The 22,466-nt window shown below is 37.0% G+C and overlaps 1 protein-coding gene across 1 annotated transcript in view; it reads left to right on the top strand.

The window, feature by feature from the left end:
• Window positions 1-5,737: 5,737 nt before the first annotated feature.
• The window catches only part of Sucla2 (succinate-CoA ligase ADP-forming subunit beta), a 44,631-nt gene continuing 27,902 nt past the window's right edge, over window positions 5,738-22,466 (top strand). The window contains exons 1-4 of the mRNA XM_020170846.2: window positions 5,738-5,894; window positions 9,733-9,913; window positions 14,975-15,074; window positions 15,244-15,406. Of these exons, the coding sequence (XP_020026435.1) occupies window positions 5,805-5,894; window positions 9,733-9,913; window positions 14,975-15,074; window positions 15,244-15,406 (534 nt within the window). The 5' untranslated portion in view covers window positions 5,738-5,804. The remainder of the gene's footprint in view (window positions 5,895-9,732; window positions 9,914-14,974; window positions 15,075-15,243; window positions 15,407-22,466) is intronic.

Below are 22,466 nucleotides of genomic sequence, written 5' to 3'. Positions count from 1 at the left end.
CCCTACCACAATCCTTCTCACTCACATTTTTACCCTCTTGGTTTTGTCCTTATCTGTCTGTTTCCATTTTGGAACAATCTTTTACTTTAAGACAAAACCTTATTTTACAGGTGAAAACCATTTTATCTAGAAAATGTCCTCTTACATGTAATATTCTTATGCCTCTTCATGGCCTATCATATTCCATAAATTGTATCTCAGCAGAAATCCTAACATAATTCTTTGTGACATGCTTTTAGTTTTCTAGTCTTGCCCTTGTCTGGATGCCTTTGCCATGGCTTTTCAGACAAAAGTTTATTTACATACAAAATCTTTTTTTAACCAAAAATATTCTTTTTTTTTTATAACCTTTTACATTTATTTATTTCCTACTTACTGGTCTCTTTTACCTTGTGGGTTTTTTTTTGGAACAAGGATTTTATTGAAACTTTCATAGCCTATAGCCCAACATCCATGATTACTAATTTTTAATTAATTAATAATTATTCCATGGCCTCTCTTTAACACGGAAATTCAGGTGCAAACCAATAGAAGTTTGATTTTAATGTCATTTGCTTTTACATAAATTATAATTTTGCAGCCCGATGAAATGTGCTGCGGACTTTTTCTCATCCCAGCAAATTTGCAGAATTTAAGAAGTTTGAAGAATACTGATTTATAAAACATTTTATTTAAATTATTTTTTTATTGCTGTGCTGGGTGGGGATACGTTGTAGCATTTACAAAGGTTCTTACAACATATCAAATATATCATACTTGAATTCATCCCCTATACTGCTCTCTTTCATCCCCCCTCCTCACCCGATTCCTGGAACAGTTTTAACAGGTATCATTTTTGCATTTACATACACTTGTATACATTATTTGCACCTTATTCATCCTCCTACCCCCTTTCCCTGCCACCTCCCTTCTCCCACCAGTGCCTACTCCCACCTGTGTTTTTTTAAAATCCAAACTATATTCATGACAGAATAAAACAAATAAAGATCACCTGTCCACACACAGCTATAGATATTATATAGACTTTATTGGCTTTTAGATTTTTACACTTAATCTTAGCCAAAAAGTGGAGAAGCAATGTCCCTTAGATTTTCTGTTTTTGTTTTTGTTTTTTTGACAGTACTGGGGTTTGAATTCAGGGCCTCACACTTGCTAGGCAGATGTGCTACCTACTGCTTAAGCCACTCTACCAACAAGATTTTTAAAAAGCGTCCTTTTAAACATTTTTTTCCTTTGTTCTTATATGAGTCTAAGAGTTACAGAATGCTACATTCCAGCTAAGGCTGGCTAAGATAACAAATGACCTTGAACAACAAAACTATCTTAGTAAAAGCAAAAGGAAGGCAGAGGGAAAGAAAGAGCCTAGAATCTTTACATGTTAACCCTGTATTTATAGTTTAGGATACAAAAAGGCAAATTTATGGCTAATTATTTGGTCTTTCTAAACACAGAAAGGAGGACTAAGATCTCCACTGTTGTGCAAGTATTAGTTCAGAATGACAGAGTAAAACTGAAAGGGTGATCCCCTATATTGCAAAGAAATCAGGTAGGTTTACCAGAACCAGAGGAAAATAAAGTCACCTGCTCCTGAGTAGGGACCTATTTTGGTTTGCCAAAATATGTCACCAGATTCAGGTCATTGGGTCTAGGAGCCAGAAAGTTCTTTGTCTTTGTCAGAAAAGGATTAGGGATGGACATAGAGGAGACTTAAACAGGAGCAGGTTCATTAAAGCAAAGCAAACAGAAAGCAGAGCAAATGTGCACCCTCCAGATAGAAGGGTGGGCAGACTCAAGAGGGAGCACTAAGGTGGAGCTCCAAAGACCTTAAATTTTTATTGGGATTTGTGGACATGGGGGTGGTCAGTCCTGAAAAGCTGGGTTATGTGTCATTTAACTTCTAGAAACTGGGCTATGTGTCATCAACTCCTCCCACATGTCAAGCAGGTAAGTAGTTCTCAGCCTTTGGAGGTCAGACTGGGGCTATCATTTTTTGTAGGATCCAGGGGCTATGGGTCAGCAAGGCCTTGTTATATGTCACAACAATGGTCTTCTATTAATGCCAGCAGTCAACATCCAAACCATGGTTCTCAACAATGAGGTTCCTTGCCTAGCTCCTATATCGCAGTTGTAGATCAAAGAGAAGATCTAGTTCTTGGTGTTGCTGTTCAACAAAGGTGGCATCTGTTTGAGGCAGGACTGATAGATGAGGTGACAGGGAAATTAAAAATAATAAAAATATTGAAAAGGTCAGATTCAGGCATTAAAACAGAACCAGGGACTAAAGACTGAAAAACCATTGCAAACTGCAAGCTGTCCTCTCATTACCCCTACACTTTCTTTCAGATGTGAAGTAAGTTATAATCCCCTTGAATGGGTAGGGAGACACTGAATTAAAAGCATGTTTGGCAAATGGATGCCCTAAATGTTATACCTATTGTCTCTGTCTTTTGAATAATAATAGGACTTATATTAGCCATATTTCAGGTAAAGGCCCATGCTTGAAAACTTAGCAAAATTATTAGGGGTTGCTAGGTAATATAACTACATGTGTAGATGGGGATTCAAGATGAAGTCCCCCAGCTCAGAAAGTATAAATAAATATACCCATGACAGGGACCCCATTTTGAGCCTCTTAAGCTCCCACTGTCTGTATATCTTGGGAGATACTCTGCTTTTCCTTCTCTGTTTCTCCCTATTTTGTCCTGTTTTGTTAAATAAATCCTTGCTAAATTTCCATCTCGTGAGATTTTCCTTTTTGTGAAGCCCCTTGAAATACTTTTTGTTGTGGATTTCAAGGACGATGATTGGCACAAGAATTGGGACGCTGAATCCAGGTTTCAGCCTTTCTCCATTTTTGGAGATTACTCTTGTTCATCTCCTTTCTCCAGCAACATGTTGACACATCCTCCTCCTTCCTATCTGCTCTGTGTCATTGCTTGTCTCTCCTTCCTTGTTTCTACCTGCTGGCTCTCCATGCTTGTCTACACAGTTCTTAAGGGTACTAGAAGCCCTTCCAGGCTTCCCAAACTTTGCTGTGATAGGTATAAATCCTGTGAATATGATTTTGCTTCATCTACAGTGATGTGCCAGCCTGCCTGAGGTTTCCACTCCTTCCCTGCACTCAAGGGATTTTAAGATCTTGGATGTCCCTCAAATGATCCTTGCTCTAGATCCCCAAATCTCTCTAAGGGCAGAGTTGCCCTTTGTCCTAGCTACAATGGGCCCTGGGAATATATAGCACAGGGATCCTTCTCAAGGAACCACCACTAAGTTTCTTGCTCCCCATCTCATTCTACTCTCCCCATCCCCTAGAGTGAGGCAATTTTACTTCTGAAACATAAACTTTCCTTGAGTCCTTCAGAGCTTTGGTTTTTGAAAATCAAAATTTAGTCTCTTGGAATTCAAAGCTCATGCATTTATCTGCAACTTAAAACCTGCCCTGTACTAATGTACTCTATCATTCTTTTTTTAAAGGATGAATACAATTAATGAAATGGAGTAAAAAATAAGAGTTAGAAAAAATGACAAGAGGGGTACAAATTTCAATTATAGTCTCAAATTCTCATCTTACTACCCAGAGTTGGGGAGCAATCAAATAAAAGCTGTGCATTGGGCAAGTTTTCATATTGATTCTAAGGCTCCATTTTCCCATCTGTAAAATGTGCGATTGTTGTCAGGACTACTAAGAAGTAAGAATCTGGCTAAGTTTTCAATAAGCAGCTTTATTCATTTCAACCCTGTGTAGAAGTTTGAGTAACCAAATATATTGGAGTTGTTTCTATAGTACTTTGTACTTCTGTTAATTCTAAAGTTAACAGTAGGACACATCAACTAAGGCTGTATCTCTGGGCACGAAAATATGAAGGCAGTAAAAACTTAAATCATTGGGAAAAATGATTGTCTTCTTCCCCCAGGAAATTTCTTTCCCCTTTTTTTCTTTATACCACTCCCACACTTACTATCCTACTAGAAGGTTATAAAGGTCAAAGGCAAGAATTCCTAAACCAAAATCCAAAACAAAATTGAGCATCTACTCTCCTTATCACATTCTATCCTGTACTGTTTACTCTAGTTTCTAAGATCTTTGAATGTAAGGATTGCAAAGTTTTTGCTGTGAAAAAGAAACTTCTGGGTAAAGCAATTTCTGTTCAAAAAATTATTAACATATGAATGGGTTTCAGTGTGATGTTTCCATACTGCTTTTATGTAATGTGCACTGAATAGACCCAGCATCTTTTTTGCATTCTCCCTCCCTCGTGCCCTCCTCAATCTCTACTACTCATTATTCTACTTTCAAGTCAACTTTTTTAGTGTCACATGAGACAGAACATGTAGCACTTGTCTTTCAGTATTTGGCTTAACATAGTGTCCTCTATTGCCTTATTTTAAGGCTGATTACCTAATGACATAACAAAGTTGGCAGGTGGGAGGCCCATCATTACTTTTACTTTCCTTAATTTTTAAACTGAGTTATCAAGAGCCTTATTCTGGGTTTAACCATGGGTCCTTAAAACATCTGATCTTGGACTCACGTGGTTTGTTGTATTACTGTCTTTACTATCAACTAAAAAAGAGAGGTGGCTTGACAGTAAGTACACTCTCTTCATATCTGATGGGATATATGTTTCCAACATAAACTAATAGGTCCCTGGTGGTTCTTTTAGCAGTATTATCCAGATCTTATCTGATTGCCTGTAATAGGCAATAGGAGGATGCAAGAGACATGTGAACTACCACTGCTTGTTGCTTTTCTTTAGTGACAGAAGGAGCCTTAAGTCAGTCCTCCACTAGTGCAAAGGACCTAAGAAGACATTAAGGAGGTCCTTTCTGTCTGTTTTAAGAACACAGGAATTTTGGGAGCTGCAAAACGCTTTCTTATTCCCTAAAGTGTTGCAAGAATTTGGTCACTGTGCTTCAGAAATAGATGCTGAAGCCTGCTAGTGTCTGTCAGCCATGCCCACTCGTCCCTAGGCTGAGATTCTGCCCATTGAAATGCCACACCCAAGCCTATTTTAAAGCTTAATGATGCTGACAGTCCCAATAGGCGCCCACTCATTTGTTCAGAGGTCGATTTCATGACACCACACGCCTTTTGAATGCTCATTTTAGGTGTCTGATTCACCTAGAGAATGCTTAAGAAATACAGGTGTCCTCACTCCCCTTGGATGCAGTCTGGGGAGTCATTTTAAAAGAAGACCTGGTGATTCCAGTGTGACATCAGCTTTGGTAACTAGTGGCCTACAGTTTTCGACCGTCAGAAGAGTGCATTTAAAAAAAAATATTTTTAACCATCGCATCCCAAAGGCTTAACGCAGTGTTTAGCACAAAACAGACATTCAGTAATCTTTTGTGAATAAACACCATTTTACAGACGAGACAACGGAGGCTCGTAGACGTTCAGACCACACAAGCGGCAATGCTGCCGTTCGCTCGCGTTGTCCTCTCGGCAAGGGTCAGACGTGGAGACTGCGGTGAAAGTTCCAAAGGTCAAAGTTTGCTCTGCAGCGGTCAAGCCCCGCCCCGCATCAGCTGGGAACCCCCACCTTGGCCTGCGCCCGGCGAGGGCGGGGGTTAACCTGAGGCTCCGCCCCTTATGGGCGGGGCGGCGTGCGTGAGGGCAGCAGCTGCGCCTGCGTGAGGCGCCCCGCATCAGCTGGGAATCCCCACCTTGGCCTGCGCCCGGCGAGGGCGGGGGTTAACCTGAGGCTCCGCCCCTTATGGGCGTGGCGGCGTGCGTGAGGGCAGCAGCTGCGCCGGAGGCTGCGCCTGCGTGAGGCGCAGAGGGGACGGGGTCGGACTCAGAAATGGCGGCCTCCATGTTCTACAGCCGGCTGTTGGCTGCCGCCGCCCTTAGGAGCCACCGGCCCCGGATAGCGCTGGGGGCTGCCGTCCAGGTATTGCTGCCTGGCCTGCTCTCGCGTCGAGGGTCGGCAGGAGAAAGGGCGAGGTGGGGGACGCTTAGCTCCTGTGGGTGAGGTGTGGGGAGCCGGGGCCCGGCTTGGGGTCACTTCGCTGGCGGTGACATTTCCTGAGCGTCCTGCCTGGCCGGCGGACGGCTTACCCTGGTTGCTCGCCAGTACTGTGAGCGGACCGGTGTTTGCGCCGCTCTGTTCTTCGGGCGGACTGGCCGTCCGGCCTCCGCTGCCTCATTAGTGTCCGAGTGGGCGGCGGGGAGCCGGAGGGCTCCGAGTGGAGGCGAGGGGGTCGGGGTAGTTTCTGTCGCCGTCCGCGTCCCGGGCTTCCGCGGCCTGTTTCTGGGTAGGGGGAGTGTCCTTCAAGTGTACGTTCATGTCTCTTGGGAACCGTCATGGTTGGAAACCACTTGAGAAGACCAGCAGTGCTTGCCTTCCCCGGTTGTGTGTTCTGTTCGCTTAGCAGTGATAATGGGGTGATGTGTTCCAGCTTACCAGTTGGGGAAGTAAGAAAATAATCTTGGGTAACTTCATTTCTGGGTAGACTGTAGTGTAGTACCCACTTTTTTGTTGTTTGGTTTTTGGGTATTTGTAGTGTGGCAGGTACTGTCCTAAGTTCATCAGTCTTTTCAGCAACGCTGGGGAGTCATTAAGTCCTGCACCATTGATGAAGATGGTGTGGATAAGAGAACAAGTACTTTGGGCTGGGAAACAGCAGGTGAGGTGAAAGCTCAGTTGCAGAACTGTCCGTTTCCGAAGCCTGTGAGTTTAAGTCTGCTGGACAATTTCAGGAACATAAAAATTGGCCTGTTCCAAAGTTGAAAGCAAGAAACTGGAAATGCTTCCTAAGTCACTTGCGGAGTTTTATTTAGGTTGTTACAAACTCTTCAGGCATGCCATAGATTAATAGACTTGGCCTTTTTTTTTTTTTTTAATGAAGATGCTTTTACTCTTAGCATGAAAGTAGTGAGTTAGTTTCCTAATAGAAGGATATTTTGTGTGTGTGTGTGTGTGTGTGTGTGTGCGCGGGGGGGCGGGGGAGGGTGAGTGGGCTGAATTTTCTTTAAAGGGTGCTGTCTAGGATTCAGAAAATGAGGAAATGAGGATTTGGTGATCAAATACGTTTTTGCTCTAATCATAACTTTTATCTGTTTGGAAATTCCTTCTTAAAACAAAACACCCTTTGTTTCTCCGTGTGGAACTTCTTGATATGTTGTCTTTTTAAAAATTTCTTTTCTTTTCCCCCTCACCCTGATGTATCAAGAAATACATATTTAGCCCTTGCTGAGACTCTAACCCCTTTCTTTTGTAGATGGGGACATAGAGGTGCTTAGGAAACTTGTTGGGGTCACACACAATTTAGCAATTCTTTTCAACGTTTTGTTTAGTCCTCTGACTCTTCCAGTTTTTCTTTGTCTTCTTTGAAAATAGTTCAGGTTATGAGCATATAGGTAAGAGATTTTCTTGGATTTGACCTGGAGTTGGTAGACTTTTTGGCAGTAGGAATCTTTATTTTTTTTTCCTTTTTTCTTTTTAATAGTCTTCATTTTAGTTGACACATAATAATTGTACTTATTAGTGGAGTTTGATGTGGTGTTTCAATACATGTATACATTGCATAATGACCAAATCAGGGTGATTAGCTTACCCATCATCTCATATTATATCTAGGTACCACAATTTATTCATCCTCCAGTTGATGTGCAGTCAGGTCATTTACATTTTTTGTTGTTGAGTAAGTCTGCTATGGACATTCTTACAAATGCCTTTTGATAGATGTTGATAGGCACTCAGGAGTGGGATTTCTGGGTCAGGAGATAGGCATGTAGAACTGTTGGGAGTTGTTGGCTTTTAATATTAATGTCACTAAGATTAATGACACTATATCAAAGAATCGTGTTACTCTGGTGAAATGTTAGCCAGGATCTTAGCCAAATGAATTAGAAATAAATTGCTATTACATGTGATTGATTTGTTAGACTGACTAGTGGTTCTAAAATTGTAGGGTCCTGAAGAATCAACTGAGTGCATTGTTACTGGTTCAGATTTCCTTAGCCCAGTCCAAAGATTGTGATTTTGTAGAGAAGGATGGGGTCCAGGAATCTTCATTTTCAGAGACAGATTATGAGTTCAGTTGAAGTAACAGACATCACTTAGCATTTCCTTAAATTCAGTTCTCGTGATATTCGCATGGTTGATAGGAACCGTGTTTCAATATATTGCATTTTGTGTGGAGCTGTAAGTACATCTTACATTGAAAGTGTGATTATCATACAGTCTCCCAAGACTTTCATAGTATTTAATTTGTTCTATATATTGTCTTGTAAAAGTCACAAGACGGTGGAATTTGAAAAAGGCAGGCATTTTAACATGTTACGATATTCTAAGACTAGGCTGACTTAGTGTTGCTAAGATTAATAGATTTGAGATTAATAGATGCTAGAGGTCTTACTGATGTAAGCTTTTCCCAGTGTTGTGGCTCTCATACCGGAAGCTGAAAGGTTAGCCCTCATACTCTTTTCTCCTGTTTTACAGTGACATATAATCTGTTTCCTTAGGAAAACAGGAGTAATTATGATTCAGCTCTACTCATAGACTTTTTAGTTTTGCCTTCCACTACATAAATGATACTTTCTCATAATCTAATTTTTATTTTATTACTCTTTCTTAGCTCCGTCACCTGTTTATTGTCTGTCCTCTTCTTCTACAAATAAACACTAGAATGTAAGCCTTGGGGGATAAAATTATGTTTTTGGTTGACTGCCTAGATGCTCAATAACTAGATGCTCAATAACTATTTGATAGGATGAATGGATACTCCACGTAGATTGAAAAGGGGAAGACTTTGTAGTTGGCAGTGCTTTCTTGGAAGTTTTTATTTTCCAGTTGTGAAGGACAGGCTTGTAAAAGAGGTATCACTTAGAAAGAATGTGTTAAAGATGATGTTGCAGGGTGGTTCTCCAAGATGAGATTTGTAGACTATGGAATGGAGAGTCCTGTGCAAGTCCTTTGTTGGAAAGTGATCTGGATCAACACTTGTGGGAGAGTGAGGGTAGGAAAATTGAGTAGAGGAGGAGTAAAATTGTGGTGTAGTGGCAACAGAATCATATCATTCCTATAAGAAATCTGAAACTAGGATTGCCCTTTTGAATTGTTCCAAATTGAAGTGAGGTGCTGAATGTATATCTCTCCTCCTTTCCCTACTGATAACAGTGGTACAGGCTGCTAATGTGAAGGACTTTGGAAAAGGAAGCTCCCCCTGAGAGCTGTCCCAGTCAGCACTTCCAGCAGCTCAGGCCATGAATGCCTTGGTTATGAAGAGTAGATCTGGGCAGTACACCACAGTGTCCACTACAGATGAAGCCAAAGTTTTGAGTCTTGAATGTATGAAAGGGTATGGGTATCAGATTATTTAAGCATCACATATCTAGTACCAGAGGATTTGTTAGATGCTAGAGGAATGGTGGAAAGTTTTGGTTTGGTGGAAGAGATGAAATTGGTTTTAGATCTTCTGAATTTGGCATCCAAGTTGAAATACCCTGTAGGTATTAGAGGTATGATAGTAAAACTCGAATGTAAGATAAGGACTAGAGATGATGAGGAAATACCTACAAATGTAACCTGATATTTACCTGGTAGATTTTAGTTTTATATTGTAATTCAGGTACTCTAAATACTGATCTTTAATGATTTAATATAACAGTTTTGTTATAGTTATGAAGAACTAAGTACTCTAAATAAAGTGTTTTGAGGAGGTGCTTTTACCAAGAATAATTGCCACATTACTGTCATATATAAAAATGTCTCCAATTTTCTCTAGGTTCTGGGAAATTCTGGATTGCTTAATAACCATGGACTTCAAGTACAGCAGCAACAACAAAGGAATCTCTCACTACATGAATACATGAGTATGGAATTGTTGCAAGAAGCTGGTGTCTCTATTCCCAAAGGATTTGTGGCAAAGTCATCAGATGAAGTTTATGCAATCGCCAAAAAATTAGGTAGTAAATTAAGAAAAACCTACACCACCTTGATGTGGGAACTTTCAGATAAGATAGGAACTTTGCTTTTGATTTGATGATAATTTGCTTTTACCTTTTAAAAAATAAATTTTATTTACTTACAAGGTGAAGCTTTATGATTGTTGAAATTCTACAATTAGTATGAAATGATTTTGACTCCCTGTAGTGTTAGTGACATAGGGGTCACACATTGGTGTTAAGAAGCTAAAGTCCTATTTTTAGCTGGAACAGGTTATGGGGAAAAAATTCCATTTGGTACTTTGCAGTTTTCAGGATTGGTGGCTTTGATGATTTTTCAGAGAAGTGATGAAGGAAAATCTTAGTTGTTTATGTGTTGTAAAGAGAGTCCCAGTACCCTCCTTGCTTTTGATGTGAAAAGTATGGGAGCAAAATAGGCAAGAAGTAAAAGTTGAGCTTTAGAATGTAAGCTCCATGAGAGAAGGGTTTCCTTGACTTCATTTGTTTACTGATATATCCCGCAGTCTTAGATGAGTGCCCCATACTTGAGTAATCAGTGAATATTAATATTTGCTAAAGAATTAACTAGTTGGCCTTGTTTATTAGTAGATTCTCTTATTGATCCTTAATAACTTTTCTTAATTTGAATTTGTACTAATAACTATAAAAACAATTTCAACTGTAGTAAAAAAAATATGTTTACATTTTTAAAGCTGTACAATGAAATAATGTAGTAGCCCCATACTGCATTTTTCTATATAATCATATTTGAAATCTCACCAGTTTTATGTAGATAGGCACAGTTAATATCTCATTTATACATTTGGTTAATATGACTTTATGCTTTGGTGAAGACTTTGCTTTTATTAGTTCTCCATGAAAAATATGGAACATTTAAGAAATGCTTAAAATTTAAACATTTTATCTAGGTTTATATGTATTTGTTTTACATATGTTTTAAGAGTGAGGATGCAAGTTCAGAGAATTACTGTATAAGCTAAGTTTTTGAGTGTGAGGGCCATGATTTCCTTAACTTGGAAACATGATTTTTCATTTACACTTTTTTTTGTTATTAATTAGAAAAAAATTCTTTTTATTCAGATTAGGAAAAAGTTCTTTTTATTCAGCAAAAGCTTTGTCAAAGTTCATACTAATTTCAGTGAAATTTTTGTTAATTGTCACTTGGCGTTTGAATTTGTTTGTGATAATGTTAATAGGTCCTGATTTATAAATAGCGAAGTTATTAAACCCTTTTTTATTTCCTGATTTTTATAGCTTATTTTCTTTAACTTGTTTTATGTATATTTTTTCATTTAATCGAATTTTGTTTTGTCAGAAAAAAAGAATTAATGTAGAAACTTTTTCAGAAAATGAGAAGATTTTTTTTTTCTGATGCCAGTCTTCTTGATTTCTTTACTCTTTATAATAGCCTCTAATGATTCTTAGGTGTGGAAGAAAAAACAGTTAATATGTGCTGTATAAACTGTAACTATGAATATTTCTGGCAAGTTTTTTGGGACTAGGATTTATAAGTAGTAAGAAGCAGGTAGAAGCTCTGATTTTGAGCCCCTTTGGAATGGGGATATCTTATTCATTGAGAAAGTGTGTTCTTGTCACAAAATACTGTAAATAGGCAGTATTATAGTGTAGGCATGGGATTTGGAATCAATAAAGACCTTTAAAGGAGCAGAAATGCTACTTTTTAAAGATATATTTAGTAACTTTGAATACATTGAGGACAGTTTGTGTTTTTGTTGATTCCTTAATATCAGAAGATATTGTTTGTATGAATTAAATCCACATTGTATGAGGTGTGGTCTGATTTTATCCATTTACACAGCAATTTCCAATGCTGAGTTTTGGTTACTTCAGGGTTATTTTTGCTTTTGAATTACTGCAGAATTCACAAAACACCAATTTTCATTAAAAAGTTTTACGTAGAGATGGGAGAGGGTATGTGGGGGAGGTGTCTTGCGAACTATTTGCCTGGGCTGACTTTGAACCAAACTGTGATCCTCTCAGTCTCAGCCTTCAAAGTAGCTAGGATTACAGATGTGAGTTACCAGAGCCCGATTTCATTTTCTGTATGTTCTATGATGGAAAAAGTTGGGAAGCACTGTCTCTGAGCAAGTTTTACAAATAATTGAGGTTAGAAATGAAATCAAGGGTAGAAAGAAATCTAATGCTAATGTTTTAAAAGACTGTTGAGTCCACAAAATGAAGATTGGTGAGAGTAAAGATCATGAAGTTTCTGGAATGGATTATTAGAGCAGTTTACTACCTCTTATAGTTCCTTACTAGTTCAAGGAAATAGGATTTCAATAAGGCATTTAGCAGTGGTTTTATAATTTCCCTATTGACTAAATAGTTTGGATTCTAGTGTAATTAAGGTAGAATCCCTGTCTGGTTGAATAAACATATAATTAGTTAATGTCATTGTGGAGGGCCACTGTCCTCCTATTTGTGCTCCTCCACATAGCTGGGATGATAGACCTACACTACCACATTTAGCCACTGGTTAAGATGGGGTCTCTAACATTTTGTTTGGGCTGGCCTCACACTGCTATCATCCCAATCTCTGCCTTCCAAGTAGCTAGTATTGCAGGTGTGAGGCACCATACCCAGCTGGTTTTTAAGGAAAATTTTAAATCTTATCTAATTTTTAGCAAATACTCTTTGTGATATACTTGTGAGTGGTAGAGACTGACATATTGAAAAGGGTCAGTGTTGCCTAAATAAGGCACTTCTCATCAGCTTTAGTGGGCCCAGTATTTTCAGTTCAGGGGTTTTTCAAGAGCACTGGAATAATCTAGATTCACAAAAATTCTGTTCATTTTAATGTTGTTTTTTTAACATTCAGAATATTATGTCTTGGGAACCCTTCCAGAAGCTTGTAAACATCAGTTAATACAACAAAGATTCTGCCATCTTGGATCCTATATTCTAGTGGGCAAGCAAAACAAGAAGTGATATACATGAGAGACTTACGTATTATGTTAGAAGGTGATGAATTCCATGGGGAAAAAAGGCAGATGAGGGAAGGGGAATTGGTCACAGGTGGGCAGACTGAGTAAGCTTCATGTGAGATTTAAAGAAAAAACTTGACAGGACACCTGTATGGAGAGTATTCCAGCAGAGGGTACATTTGAGCCACATCCTGAAGGCAGGAATGTGCCATGGAGCAGTGAGGAGACTTGTGTAGCTGGAGTGTAGTAAGCAATAAGGAGGGCACAGGATAAAAAGGGAATGGTGTCAGCCATGTCATGTAGGACCTTTGCAGACACTGGTTTTACTGTGGGTGTATCGGGCATCCATGGAAAGTTTTAAGTAGTGCATCATTTGCTCAGCTTTGCTTTGACTTTGAAAATACTCCATGGGGGATGAGGATCATCCAGGTGAGAGGTAATGATGGCTGAGCCCAGGGCCAAACTGGAGGTGGTGAGGAGTGGCCAAGATTCTGGATAAAGTTTGAACATAGAACTAGTATAATCTAGTGAGTGGTTGTGAGGTGTGAGAGAGGTTTTTTGTTTTAAACATTACCATGACTAATTCATAGGGTCATCTTCTGATTTAAGTAATAAATATTTCCATTGTAGGCTAATTTACATCATATATTTTCTAAACATCCCTTTGTATTTGGTTACTGTAAGCCTTATGTTATTTCTTACTTGATCACCAAGTGCATTTGTTATCTCATCGATTATTGGTGCATTCTGCTTGGTACGTGCGTTAGAAAATGACTTTTCCCATTGTAAAGTACTCATCTTCAGCCTGTTCAAATTCATGTGTATGAATATGCTTTTGCTTGAGATATATTGAATAGCACGAGGCGCTTAACCTTAAAGGTTAATCATTTTGTCATAATACAGTAATGGGTGCTGCAGTATCAGTATGGCCAAAAGGCCAAGGGAGTCAAAATGAGGAGGCTCTGAGTTTTTGCATGTCTGGGAGATAGAGAATGCCTTTCTAAGAGGTGTTTAACTTCCCCCGCTTCTCCTTTTATTTTATCGTTTTTTCATTTACTTACATATGTATACATTGTTTGTGCCACCTCCCCCCAGTCTCCCTGCTTCCAGGCAGATTTATGTTCTGCCCTCTTCTCTGATTTTGTTGAAGAGGAAATATAAGAGATAATAAGAAAGACATAGAGTTTTTGCTAGTTTGGGATAAAGATAGCCATACAAAGAGATTCCTATCGTTGCTTCCAGGCACTTATATTGCAACCCACATTGGTTCTTTTCTACCAGAAGGAGGTGATTACCCTTGATCATGAACAGTGACTAGTATCTAGGCTAAACAGCTAGTTTGCTAGGGTTTTTTTTTTTTTCTTTCAGCGAATTAGAGAGGAAAAGAGATAGTGATAAGTCTACCTATTAAAGAAGAAAAGTTCAGATTCTATATAAAATATGCATAAGACTTAAAAGCATAGCATTCTGATATTTTTTTTATACAGATACCTTACTAACTCTGGTAAGTGCTCTTCTTAACATTACTGCTCAATATTGTATATTAACAGGACTTTGTTAATAGAGTATAAATCAGCATCAATATTGGTATTGGGAATACCCTCCAAATCATAGCATATTCCTGTTCATAGTATAGAAAACTCATTTTCACAAGATAGCAACTTTATGTGTGAATTGAGAGGTTAGGAAGTATAAATAAAACATTTGAATTTCAATTTTGAACTTTTAATGTCTTCCAAAGCATTGGATGTTTAAAGTGTTAAAGAGTGGTTAAATTATTTTCAGTATACTGTACTTGAAATGATTTAGGGCTAAGGATGTAGCTTAGAAGTAGAGTGCTTTCCTAGAATGCATAAGGCCCTGGGTTTGATCTCTGGCAACACACACACACACAAAGATTTAATATGAGTGGCTAGCATCTTTTTAAAGTCGTGCTTTTTTTAGATGGTGAATATTCTAGTTTTTGAAAATAGAAAAATCTGTGTACATGGAATGCCTCATTTTTTGACATTGCAGATACATGGTACTTTAATAAGATCTATTATTGTGTATGTGAAATAAAACTCTGTCTTGCATGTGACTCCCTGCTTCATATCTAATGGTGTTTTTCTTTTAGGTTCAAAAGATGTTGTGATAAAGGCACAAGTTTTAGCTGGCGGTAGAGGAAAAGGTACATTTGAAAGTGGCCTCAAAGGAGGAGTGAAGATTGTTTTCTCGTAAGTGATTTTTTTTTTAAAGAAAAATCATTATTGAAGATTGATTATTGCATTGATGAAAATACTGAGATTTGAATATTAAATGAGATAAGACTTTAATTCTGACATGGATTTTTCTTAGTTGGACACAGAAGAGTTTGAGGTTTTTTTTTTTTTTTCCTTATTTTAGCCCAGAAGAAGCAAAAGCTGTTTCCTCACAGATGATTGGGAAAAAGTTATTTACCAAGCAAACAGGAGAAAAGGGCAGAATATGCAATCAAGTATTGGTCTGTGAGCGAAAATATCCCAGGAGAGAATACTACTTTGCAATAACGATGGAAAGGGCATTTCAAGTGAGTAATTGTAGACATGACACATTTAGAATGAATTTATAACATTCGATTTCAAAATATTGTTATTGTTTACATGGGAGAGAGTAAAAATATGATTCATGATCCACACACAATATTTATGTCATTTTTGAAAAACAGCATGGTAAATGCCATAAAATATGGCATATAATGTTATGATGAGAAAAGCTATAGGAAAAATGCAGCTGTAATAAATTTCATGGGATTTCCAAGTTATTACTTCACTAAGAACAGCTTATCTCATATCTGGGTCATCTCTGAATTCCATAGACTTCTTGAGAAAATAATTTCTACCATAGTAAAATATTCTCACTGAAGAATCTCTGAATCCACTAAGAAAACTATCCATTGCTTCATGTTTTTCTTTTTCCACTTCTTAGTATATTTTAAGTTTTGATTTTTGTTACACTACATGATTTGGTATTTGGTAAGTTGAAAGTGACAGTAGGTAGCATGCAATATGGTTTTAAGGAGCGTAACACCCTGTTGTGCTCTGCCCATGGAACCTGAGATTCTAGCAGTAAAAACCCTGCTGTAGACTTGGTGTTTAGAGAGTATAATTAGTCATTTTAACTGTAATTATCTGGCTTTTTTAATACATTAATTAGGTTTTATAAGCTGAATCTGTGTTAACCAGCCTTGCTTTTTGAAGCAAACTACATGTTTGGAGCCTTGGAAAAGATTTGATATAAAACATTATTGTGTATAATTTAGAACAGAAAATTTTAAGAGCAAAAAATACTTTTCTTAAATAGAACAACTTTTAAAAAAAAAAGCAGTATTTTCTATATTGTGTTTTTTTTCTCCTACATTAAAGTTTCTAGTAATGTTAACAAAAAATGTAACTTAAAAGGAAGTATTTCTTAAGGTTCAACACTAGGTGGCAGTAAGAACCCACAAAATGTAAAGTCTGGAAAGCACTGTTTCATTCTTAAATGATAACCCTTAACTCTTTAGGTTTCTCTGTATGGTAGAATTTGCTTCTTGGAACTTATTTTAGAAATTATATACACTAATCTAACATATCACACAAATTTACAGAAGCTGTGTTTCATATGCTTACTTACATGAAGAAAATGATTACATTTTCTTGATGTTATATATTAGTATCTATCGTTGTGTAAGCTGTGTTTTTACATTTTGTTAATAGTTAGAAGCAAGGTGCACATGCCTAAACAAATTGAGATAGATGTCCTATCCAGAATAACTAACTCATTTTGATTGTGGTAGATAGAGAAAACTGAATAGTGTTATTAAAGATACGTTAGTAGAGCATTTTAGGAGAAGGATCAACTTTGAGTTCATTTTATGAACTTGAATTTCAGAGAACTATTTGGGTCTTATTTACAGAAGAAAATTTTTTTTATTTCTGTTGCATAAAGTAATAACATGGTTATAATAACTTAAACAAAATTCTATAATACTAGTAAAATGTTTGATCAGAGGCATAATGTTCTTTGATGTATTACATTAGACCAATGTAGAGTTGATTGTTGTACTTTTTGGGGGGAATTCTCACAGATAGGTTTGTGCAAAGCAACAAAATCCAGTTAGCTACTTAAGAAGGAAACATTTTTGGTTGAGTTAAAATCTTATGCATATAAGTTAACTGAATATTAAAAATTGCTTTTGTTACTTACCTGTTTTAGGAGATGAATCATAGGCTCCACCAGTCTTCTTAAGTACCTGTCACATCAGGATACCTGGGCAGAGATCTACCATAGGATTGGTGTGCTAAAAAAAATCAATTTTAAGTATCTGCGCTGTTTTGGCATTTTTGTTAAATCAGATTTATTAACATTTGTCTAGTGCCTGCTAAGTACTTACTTTTGACTTGAGACAAATCTAATTTAGGAGATCTTTTGCTACCTTATTTTTCTAATCAAACATTACAATCTGCTTTAAAAATGAGTGGCATATTTCATTATGTCAGTTTTTGGCTTTGCCTGAAGTAGATATAAAATGTACTGAAATAATTCCAAAACTTTCCATAATTTTATTTTTTATAAGTGTATGTTTATTATATTAAGTTTCTGCTTTGTCATATGCTTTTAAACTCAAACCTATTTTAAGGGAAACATTCTTGCAAGAGCAATAAGAGAAGTTCAGGTTAAGATGGTGAAAGTAGCATTATTAATTTATTGGAAAATATAACTATTTGCTAGACTAAATTATTCAGAAAATTTATTACTAAGATTTAAAAGTTAAACTAATCTTCTATAGTGATTTTCAAATGCAAAACTAGTTTGAACAGATATTGATTTATATATGCAAATGGTTGTGGAATTATTATAAAGGCTCTTCACTTTCTTTTATGTGTTATTATTTTACATGTACTTTTTAAAAGCCTTTTCCCTAACTTACAGCCCTATTGGAAACTTAATTATTACTTTAGTGAGACTTTAATATTATCTTTCTCTCTCCAGTAGTGCTTCCTTCTCTGTGGCTCTTCATTTCTCTTATCAATTGATACAAAAAGAAAAGAAAAGCTAAAATAAAATGTTCAGATACTTTAAAGGTTTGTTAATCCCTGCCTCTTATGTTGAATATATTTTGTGTTTATCTGTAGATTTAATTTATATCCTACTTCAGTAGCATGGCAATAATTGAAGAGGCTCTTATAAGTCTTTTTTTGCTCTTAGATGTTTGTAAAAGCTATAGTTATGCACTGCCTTGCTAGAGAGGAAAGGAAAAATACATTTTCATTTGAAGTTTAGTGAGGGCCTTAAAATTAGACTAATTTTATACATTTTTCTTTACTTAGACTCGCCTCGTGTTTTCTCCTTTAGTTTCAGAGGAAAAAAATTTATTAGAAAAAATATAGTGGAGGTTGTGTATTGGATGAGTTCTGACACCATGTACTGAGAGTTAGGTCAAACTTTAGAGGTCAAGGGCATACACAGTGTGGCACATATCTGCTTTCATTTCAGACATCAGCTTCAAGTTTGGGGGGTCCCCAAGTCACCCTCACTTCTGACCAGCCTGCCACAAATTCTCAGTTTCCTGATATCCCTTCTGGGTGTATAATTTCCTAGAACACCTCAAAAACACAGGAGCTCAGGAAAGTGCTATATTTATGATAACAGTTTTGTTACAGTTGAAAGATACAGATCACAACCAACCAAATGGTGAAGCATGAAATAGGCCTGGGAGGGTCCTAAATATGGTGTTTTTCACTACTTTCGGAATGTGTCACCCTCCCAGCATCTCGATGTCTGGCAACATGCAGAATACTGTCAAATAGAAGCTCACCAAGCTTCTGGTGTCCAAAGAGTTTTCTTAACTTAAATTTTGTTTTATTGTGGTCAAAAACAATGCAGAATTTACTGTCTTACCTGTTTTTTGAGTATACTCAGTCATATACAGTAATATTAATATGCACATTTTGAGCAATAGATATCTAGATCTTTTTCATGTCACAAAACTGAAACTCTGTGTCTATAGAATAACTCACCTTTCCCCCAAGCTCCCAGTCTTGATAACCACCATTCTATTTTCTAAGAGTATGACTGTTTTAGATACTTTATATAAGTGGAATCAGACAGAATTTGTCTTTTTGTGACTGGCGTATTTCACTTAGTGTAATGTCGCTAAGGTTCATCTATGATGTCGCATATCATAGGAGTTTGCTTTTAAAGGCTGTCCATTGTATGTGAATACTGCATTTTCTTTATTCATCTTTTGATGGATATTTGGATTTCTTCCTCTTCTTGGCTGTAATGCTGCAGTGAACATGGGTATGCAGGTATCTTTTTGCCAGTTTATTCTCAGTTCTTATGGATATATACCTAGATGTGAGATTACTGGATTTTAAGGTAATTAATCTGTTTTTAATTTATTTTTGAAGAACCTGTAGTGTTTTTCTTCATATTCTTAGCAGCGCTTTCTGTTTTTTTGATAGTGGCAGTCCTAAAGAGTGGTAAGATGAGATCATAAGATCATTGTGGTTTTGATTTACATTTTGTAAGGACTAGTGATATTAAATATTTTCATATATTTATTGCCATTTGTGTATCTTTTTGGGGAGGGGGAATGCCTATTAATGTCCTCCTCCTATTTTTTAATTGAATTGTGTGGTTTGCAAACACTTTATTCCATTTTGTGGATTGCTGTTTTACTTTGTTGATTGTTTCCTTTGCTCTGAAAAGTTTGAAGTTTGACACAATTCCATTTGTCTATTACTGCTTTTGTTGTCTGTGCTTTTGGTGTCATATGTAAGAAATCATTGTCAAATCCATTGTCGTGTAACTTTCCCCCTGTGTCTTCTTCTAGGGATCTTACAGTTTCAGATCTTATGTTTAGGTCTTTTATTCTCTTCAGTTAATTTTTATATATGTTGTAAGGTAAGGGTCCAACTTCATTCTTTGCATGTATATATCTAATTTTTCTAGCATCATTTGTTGAAGAGAGTATCTTTTTCCTATCATGCAGGATCGTTTAACCATACATGTGACAGATTGTTTTTGGCCCTTCAGTTATATTCCCTTGGTCCATATATCTATTTGTTGTTGTTGTTTTTTGAGAGTTTATATAGCCCAGCCCAGACTGGCCTTTATCTCAAGATCCTCTTGTCTTAGCTTTCTGAGTGTTGGGATCACTCCCATACCTGGCTTCATACCGATTTGATTACTGTAGTTTTGCCATATGTTGTATGAGGTTTCCAACTTTTTAGTTCTTAATAAAAAGCTATTCTGAGTCCTTATGTATGAATGTTAGGATGGTTTTGTTCTATTTTTGTAAAAATTGGCATTGGGAATTTGATTTTCTTGAATTTGTAGATTGTTTAGGGTAGCATGCATGTTTTAAACCATATTACATCTTTCAGTCCTGAACACAGGATATGTTTTCATTTGTTTGTGTTGTCTTTATTTCTTTCAGCAGTGTTTTGTAGTTTTCATTGCATAAGCTTCTTTGGTTAAATTTATTCTTTTTTTTTTTTTCAACTGAAATTTTGTTTCTACTATACTCTTTTTAAAATTTTTATTACAATTAAATTATTTTTATTTTGATTTAAGTAAAAATTGGCATTTAGGGGTGCTTTTCATTTTAAAAAGTTTATTCTTAAGTAGTTTCTTGCTATGGTAAATGTGATTGTTGCCTTAATTTCCTTTCCAGACTGTTCATTGTTACCGTATTGAAATACAACTAATCTTTGCTTGTTGATTTTGTATTCCGCAATTTCTCTAAGCTTGTTTATTCTAGCAGACTTTTTTTTGGTGGGATCTGTAGAATTTTCTCTGTATAATATGATCTCTGAACAGAGATAATTTTACCTTTTTCTTTCTTCTTTGGATGGTTTTTATTTTTCTTATTTGTTTGTGAAATAGGTAGGGATCACTACAAGTGGCAAAAGGCAAATAAACTCTGGGCCCTTAAACTGTTAGCCATTAAAAGCATACTTTCAATAGCTTTGACATAAAACATCAGATAGGCCACAAGACCATAATATTTACAGACTAAGAGCCACTTACGACTAAACTAAGCTAAAACTAGTGGGGTTTACCATGGCTACACAAATGACACAGACAAGGTGTAGTTGTTTTTGAGGAAAAATCTCGCCCCATAAAATGTCCTTACTAAGCTGCCAGAATCAACTCAGATGTCAGACAATCTTTCAGAGCAGATTCATAGTATTTGCTCTTAGTTGACTTAAAAATCAATAATTTTAGAGATCACACAGCTAAGCAATACATTTTTAGCGTCCCACTACTTACTGGAGACAATGCCTCTAATATGTGGGTTATAATAACAGTTGCTTAGGTTACCTTGCAAAAACTTAAAGCCTTTTGTTGCTAACAACACTGACTCTTCATCTGATCTTGCAGATAGCTGATGAGGGACTAAAATGAAATAAAGGACTTGGCATCTGTCTTCATATTGTGTTCATCCCTTGGCTGTCTTAATTCTTGGGTCAGATTTTACTTAGCTCTGCATGTAGACATGTTGGTCATTTAAGAAATGTTTTATCCAGTACTATAATGTAGGGTTAAGTTGGCATATTGCCTGTTGGATTTGTTATATATTTTTTCTATCTCACCCTTGTGCTTTCTTGGCAACTCAAACACCTGTAGTCCCTCAGCTTGTGATAAGACTCTGACAAAACTATTACCAATCAGTTGGCTAGGATACTGTATAGAAATTGTGAATAGGTGAAGTAAAGCGTTTCTAGTGTTTGCAGTCTCAGGCCCTTGAGTGCCCAAGGCCTAAGGACTAGACTGAAGATACAGAGGATGATAGCTCTAAGCCATGAGAGCGAGGGCCTATTGTTCTAGGCTTTAGAAGCCAGAGACTGATGGTTATAGGTACTCTGTTGGAGGCTTTTTGCTGAGCTTTTATCACCAGTGGTCCTAGTACATGGCTGCCATTGTAATCCTCACCTTCTAGTAGCACCAGCAGGTAGTAGCAGGCTATTAAAAACATTAAAAGGGGTGCTTAGTATAAAGGCCTATCATTAACATTACCAGGGCTTAATAGTATTATTTAACAGTACTCTACTCATAGTCAAATACCCATGGGGACACTGGTCATTTTATCTGCCTCAAAAACCATGAGACCAGCATATTTATGCAAGATACTGAGTTCCTGAGCAAGATGCTCAGTTCTGAGCAAAGTTGACTACTGATTAGCCCACCAAGTACAAAGTCAGTATGTTTGTGCACAAGAACATCTTTTGAAATCTTGACCTTAATTAATGGAAGGTTACCAGATTAACCCACTTCAACAAATCAATAAAAGCCTGCTGTGCCCTTGGTTAAACAAGCAGCCAGTTGCCTCTTGGTCAGTGCTAGCTCCCTTCTGGTCATGAACTGAAGTCCCATTCAAGGAGCCTTGCCTGTTTTCTTTGTAATATGTAGCTTAATCTTATTTCTGCTGATATTATGCCTGATTTCTACTGATATTCTGATAACAGTTGCTCTGGCTAGAGTGTCCAGTAGTATGTTGAATAGAAACAGCAAGAGTGGGCATGTTGGCTTTATTTTTTGAGGTTAGAGGAAAAGCTTTCAGTTTTTCACCACTGAATATAATGTTAGCTGTGGGCTTT

The sequence above is a fragment of the Castor canadensis genome, chromosome 10 (assembly GCF_047511655.1).
Source record: "Castor canadensis chromosome 10, mCasCan1.hap1v2, whole genome shotgun sequence".
NCBI lineage: Eukaryota > Metazoa > Chordata > Mammalia > Rodentia > Castoridae > Castor > Castor canadensis.
Note: the sequence above shows the minus strand (reverse complement) of the source record. Positions and strands in the feature narration are given on the sequence as shown.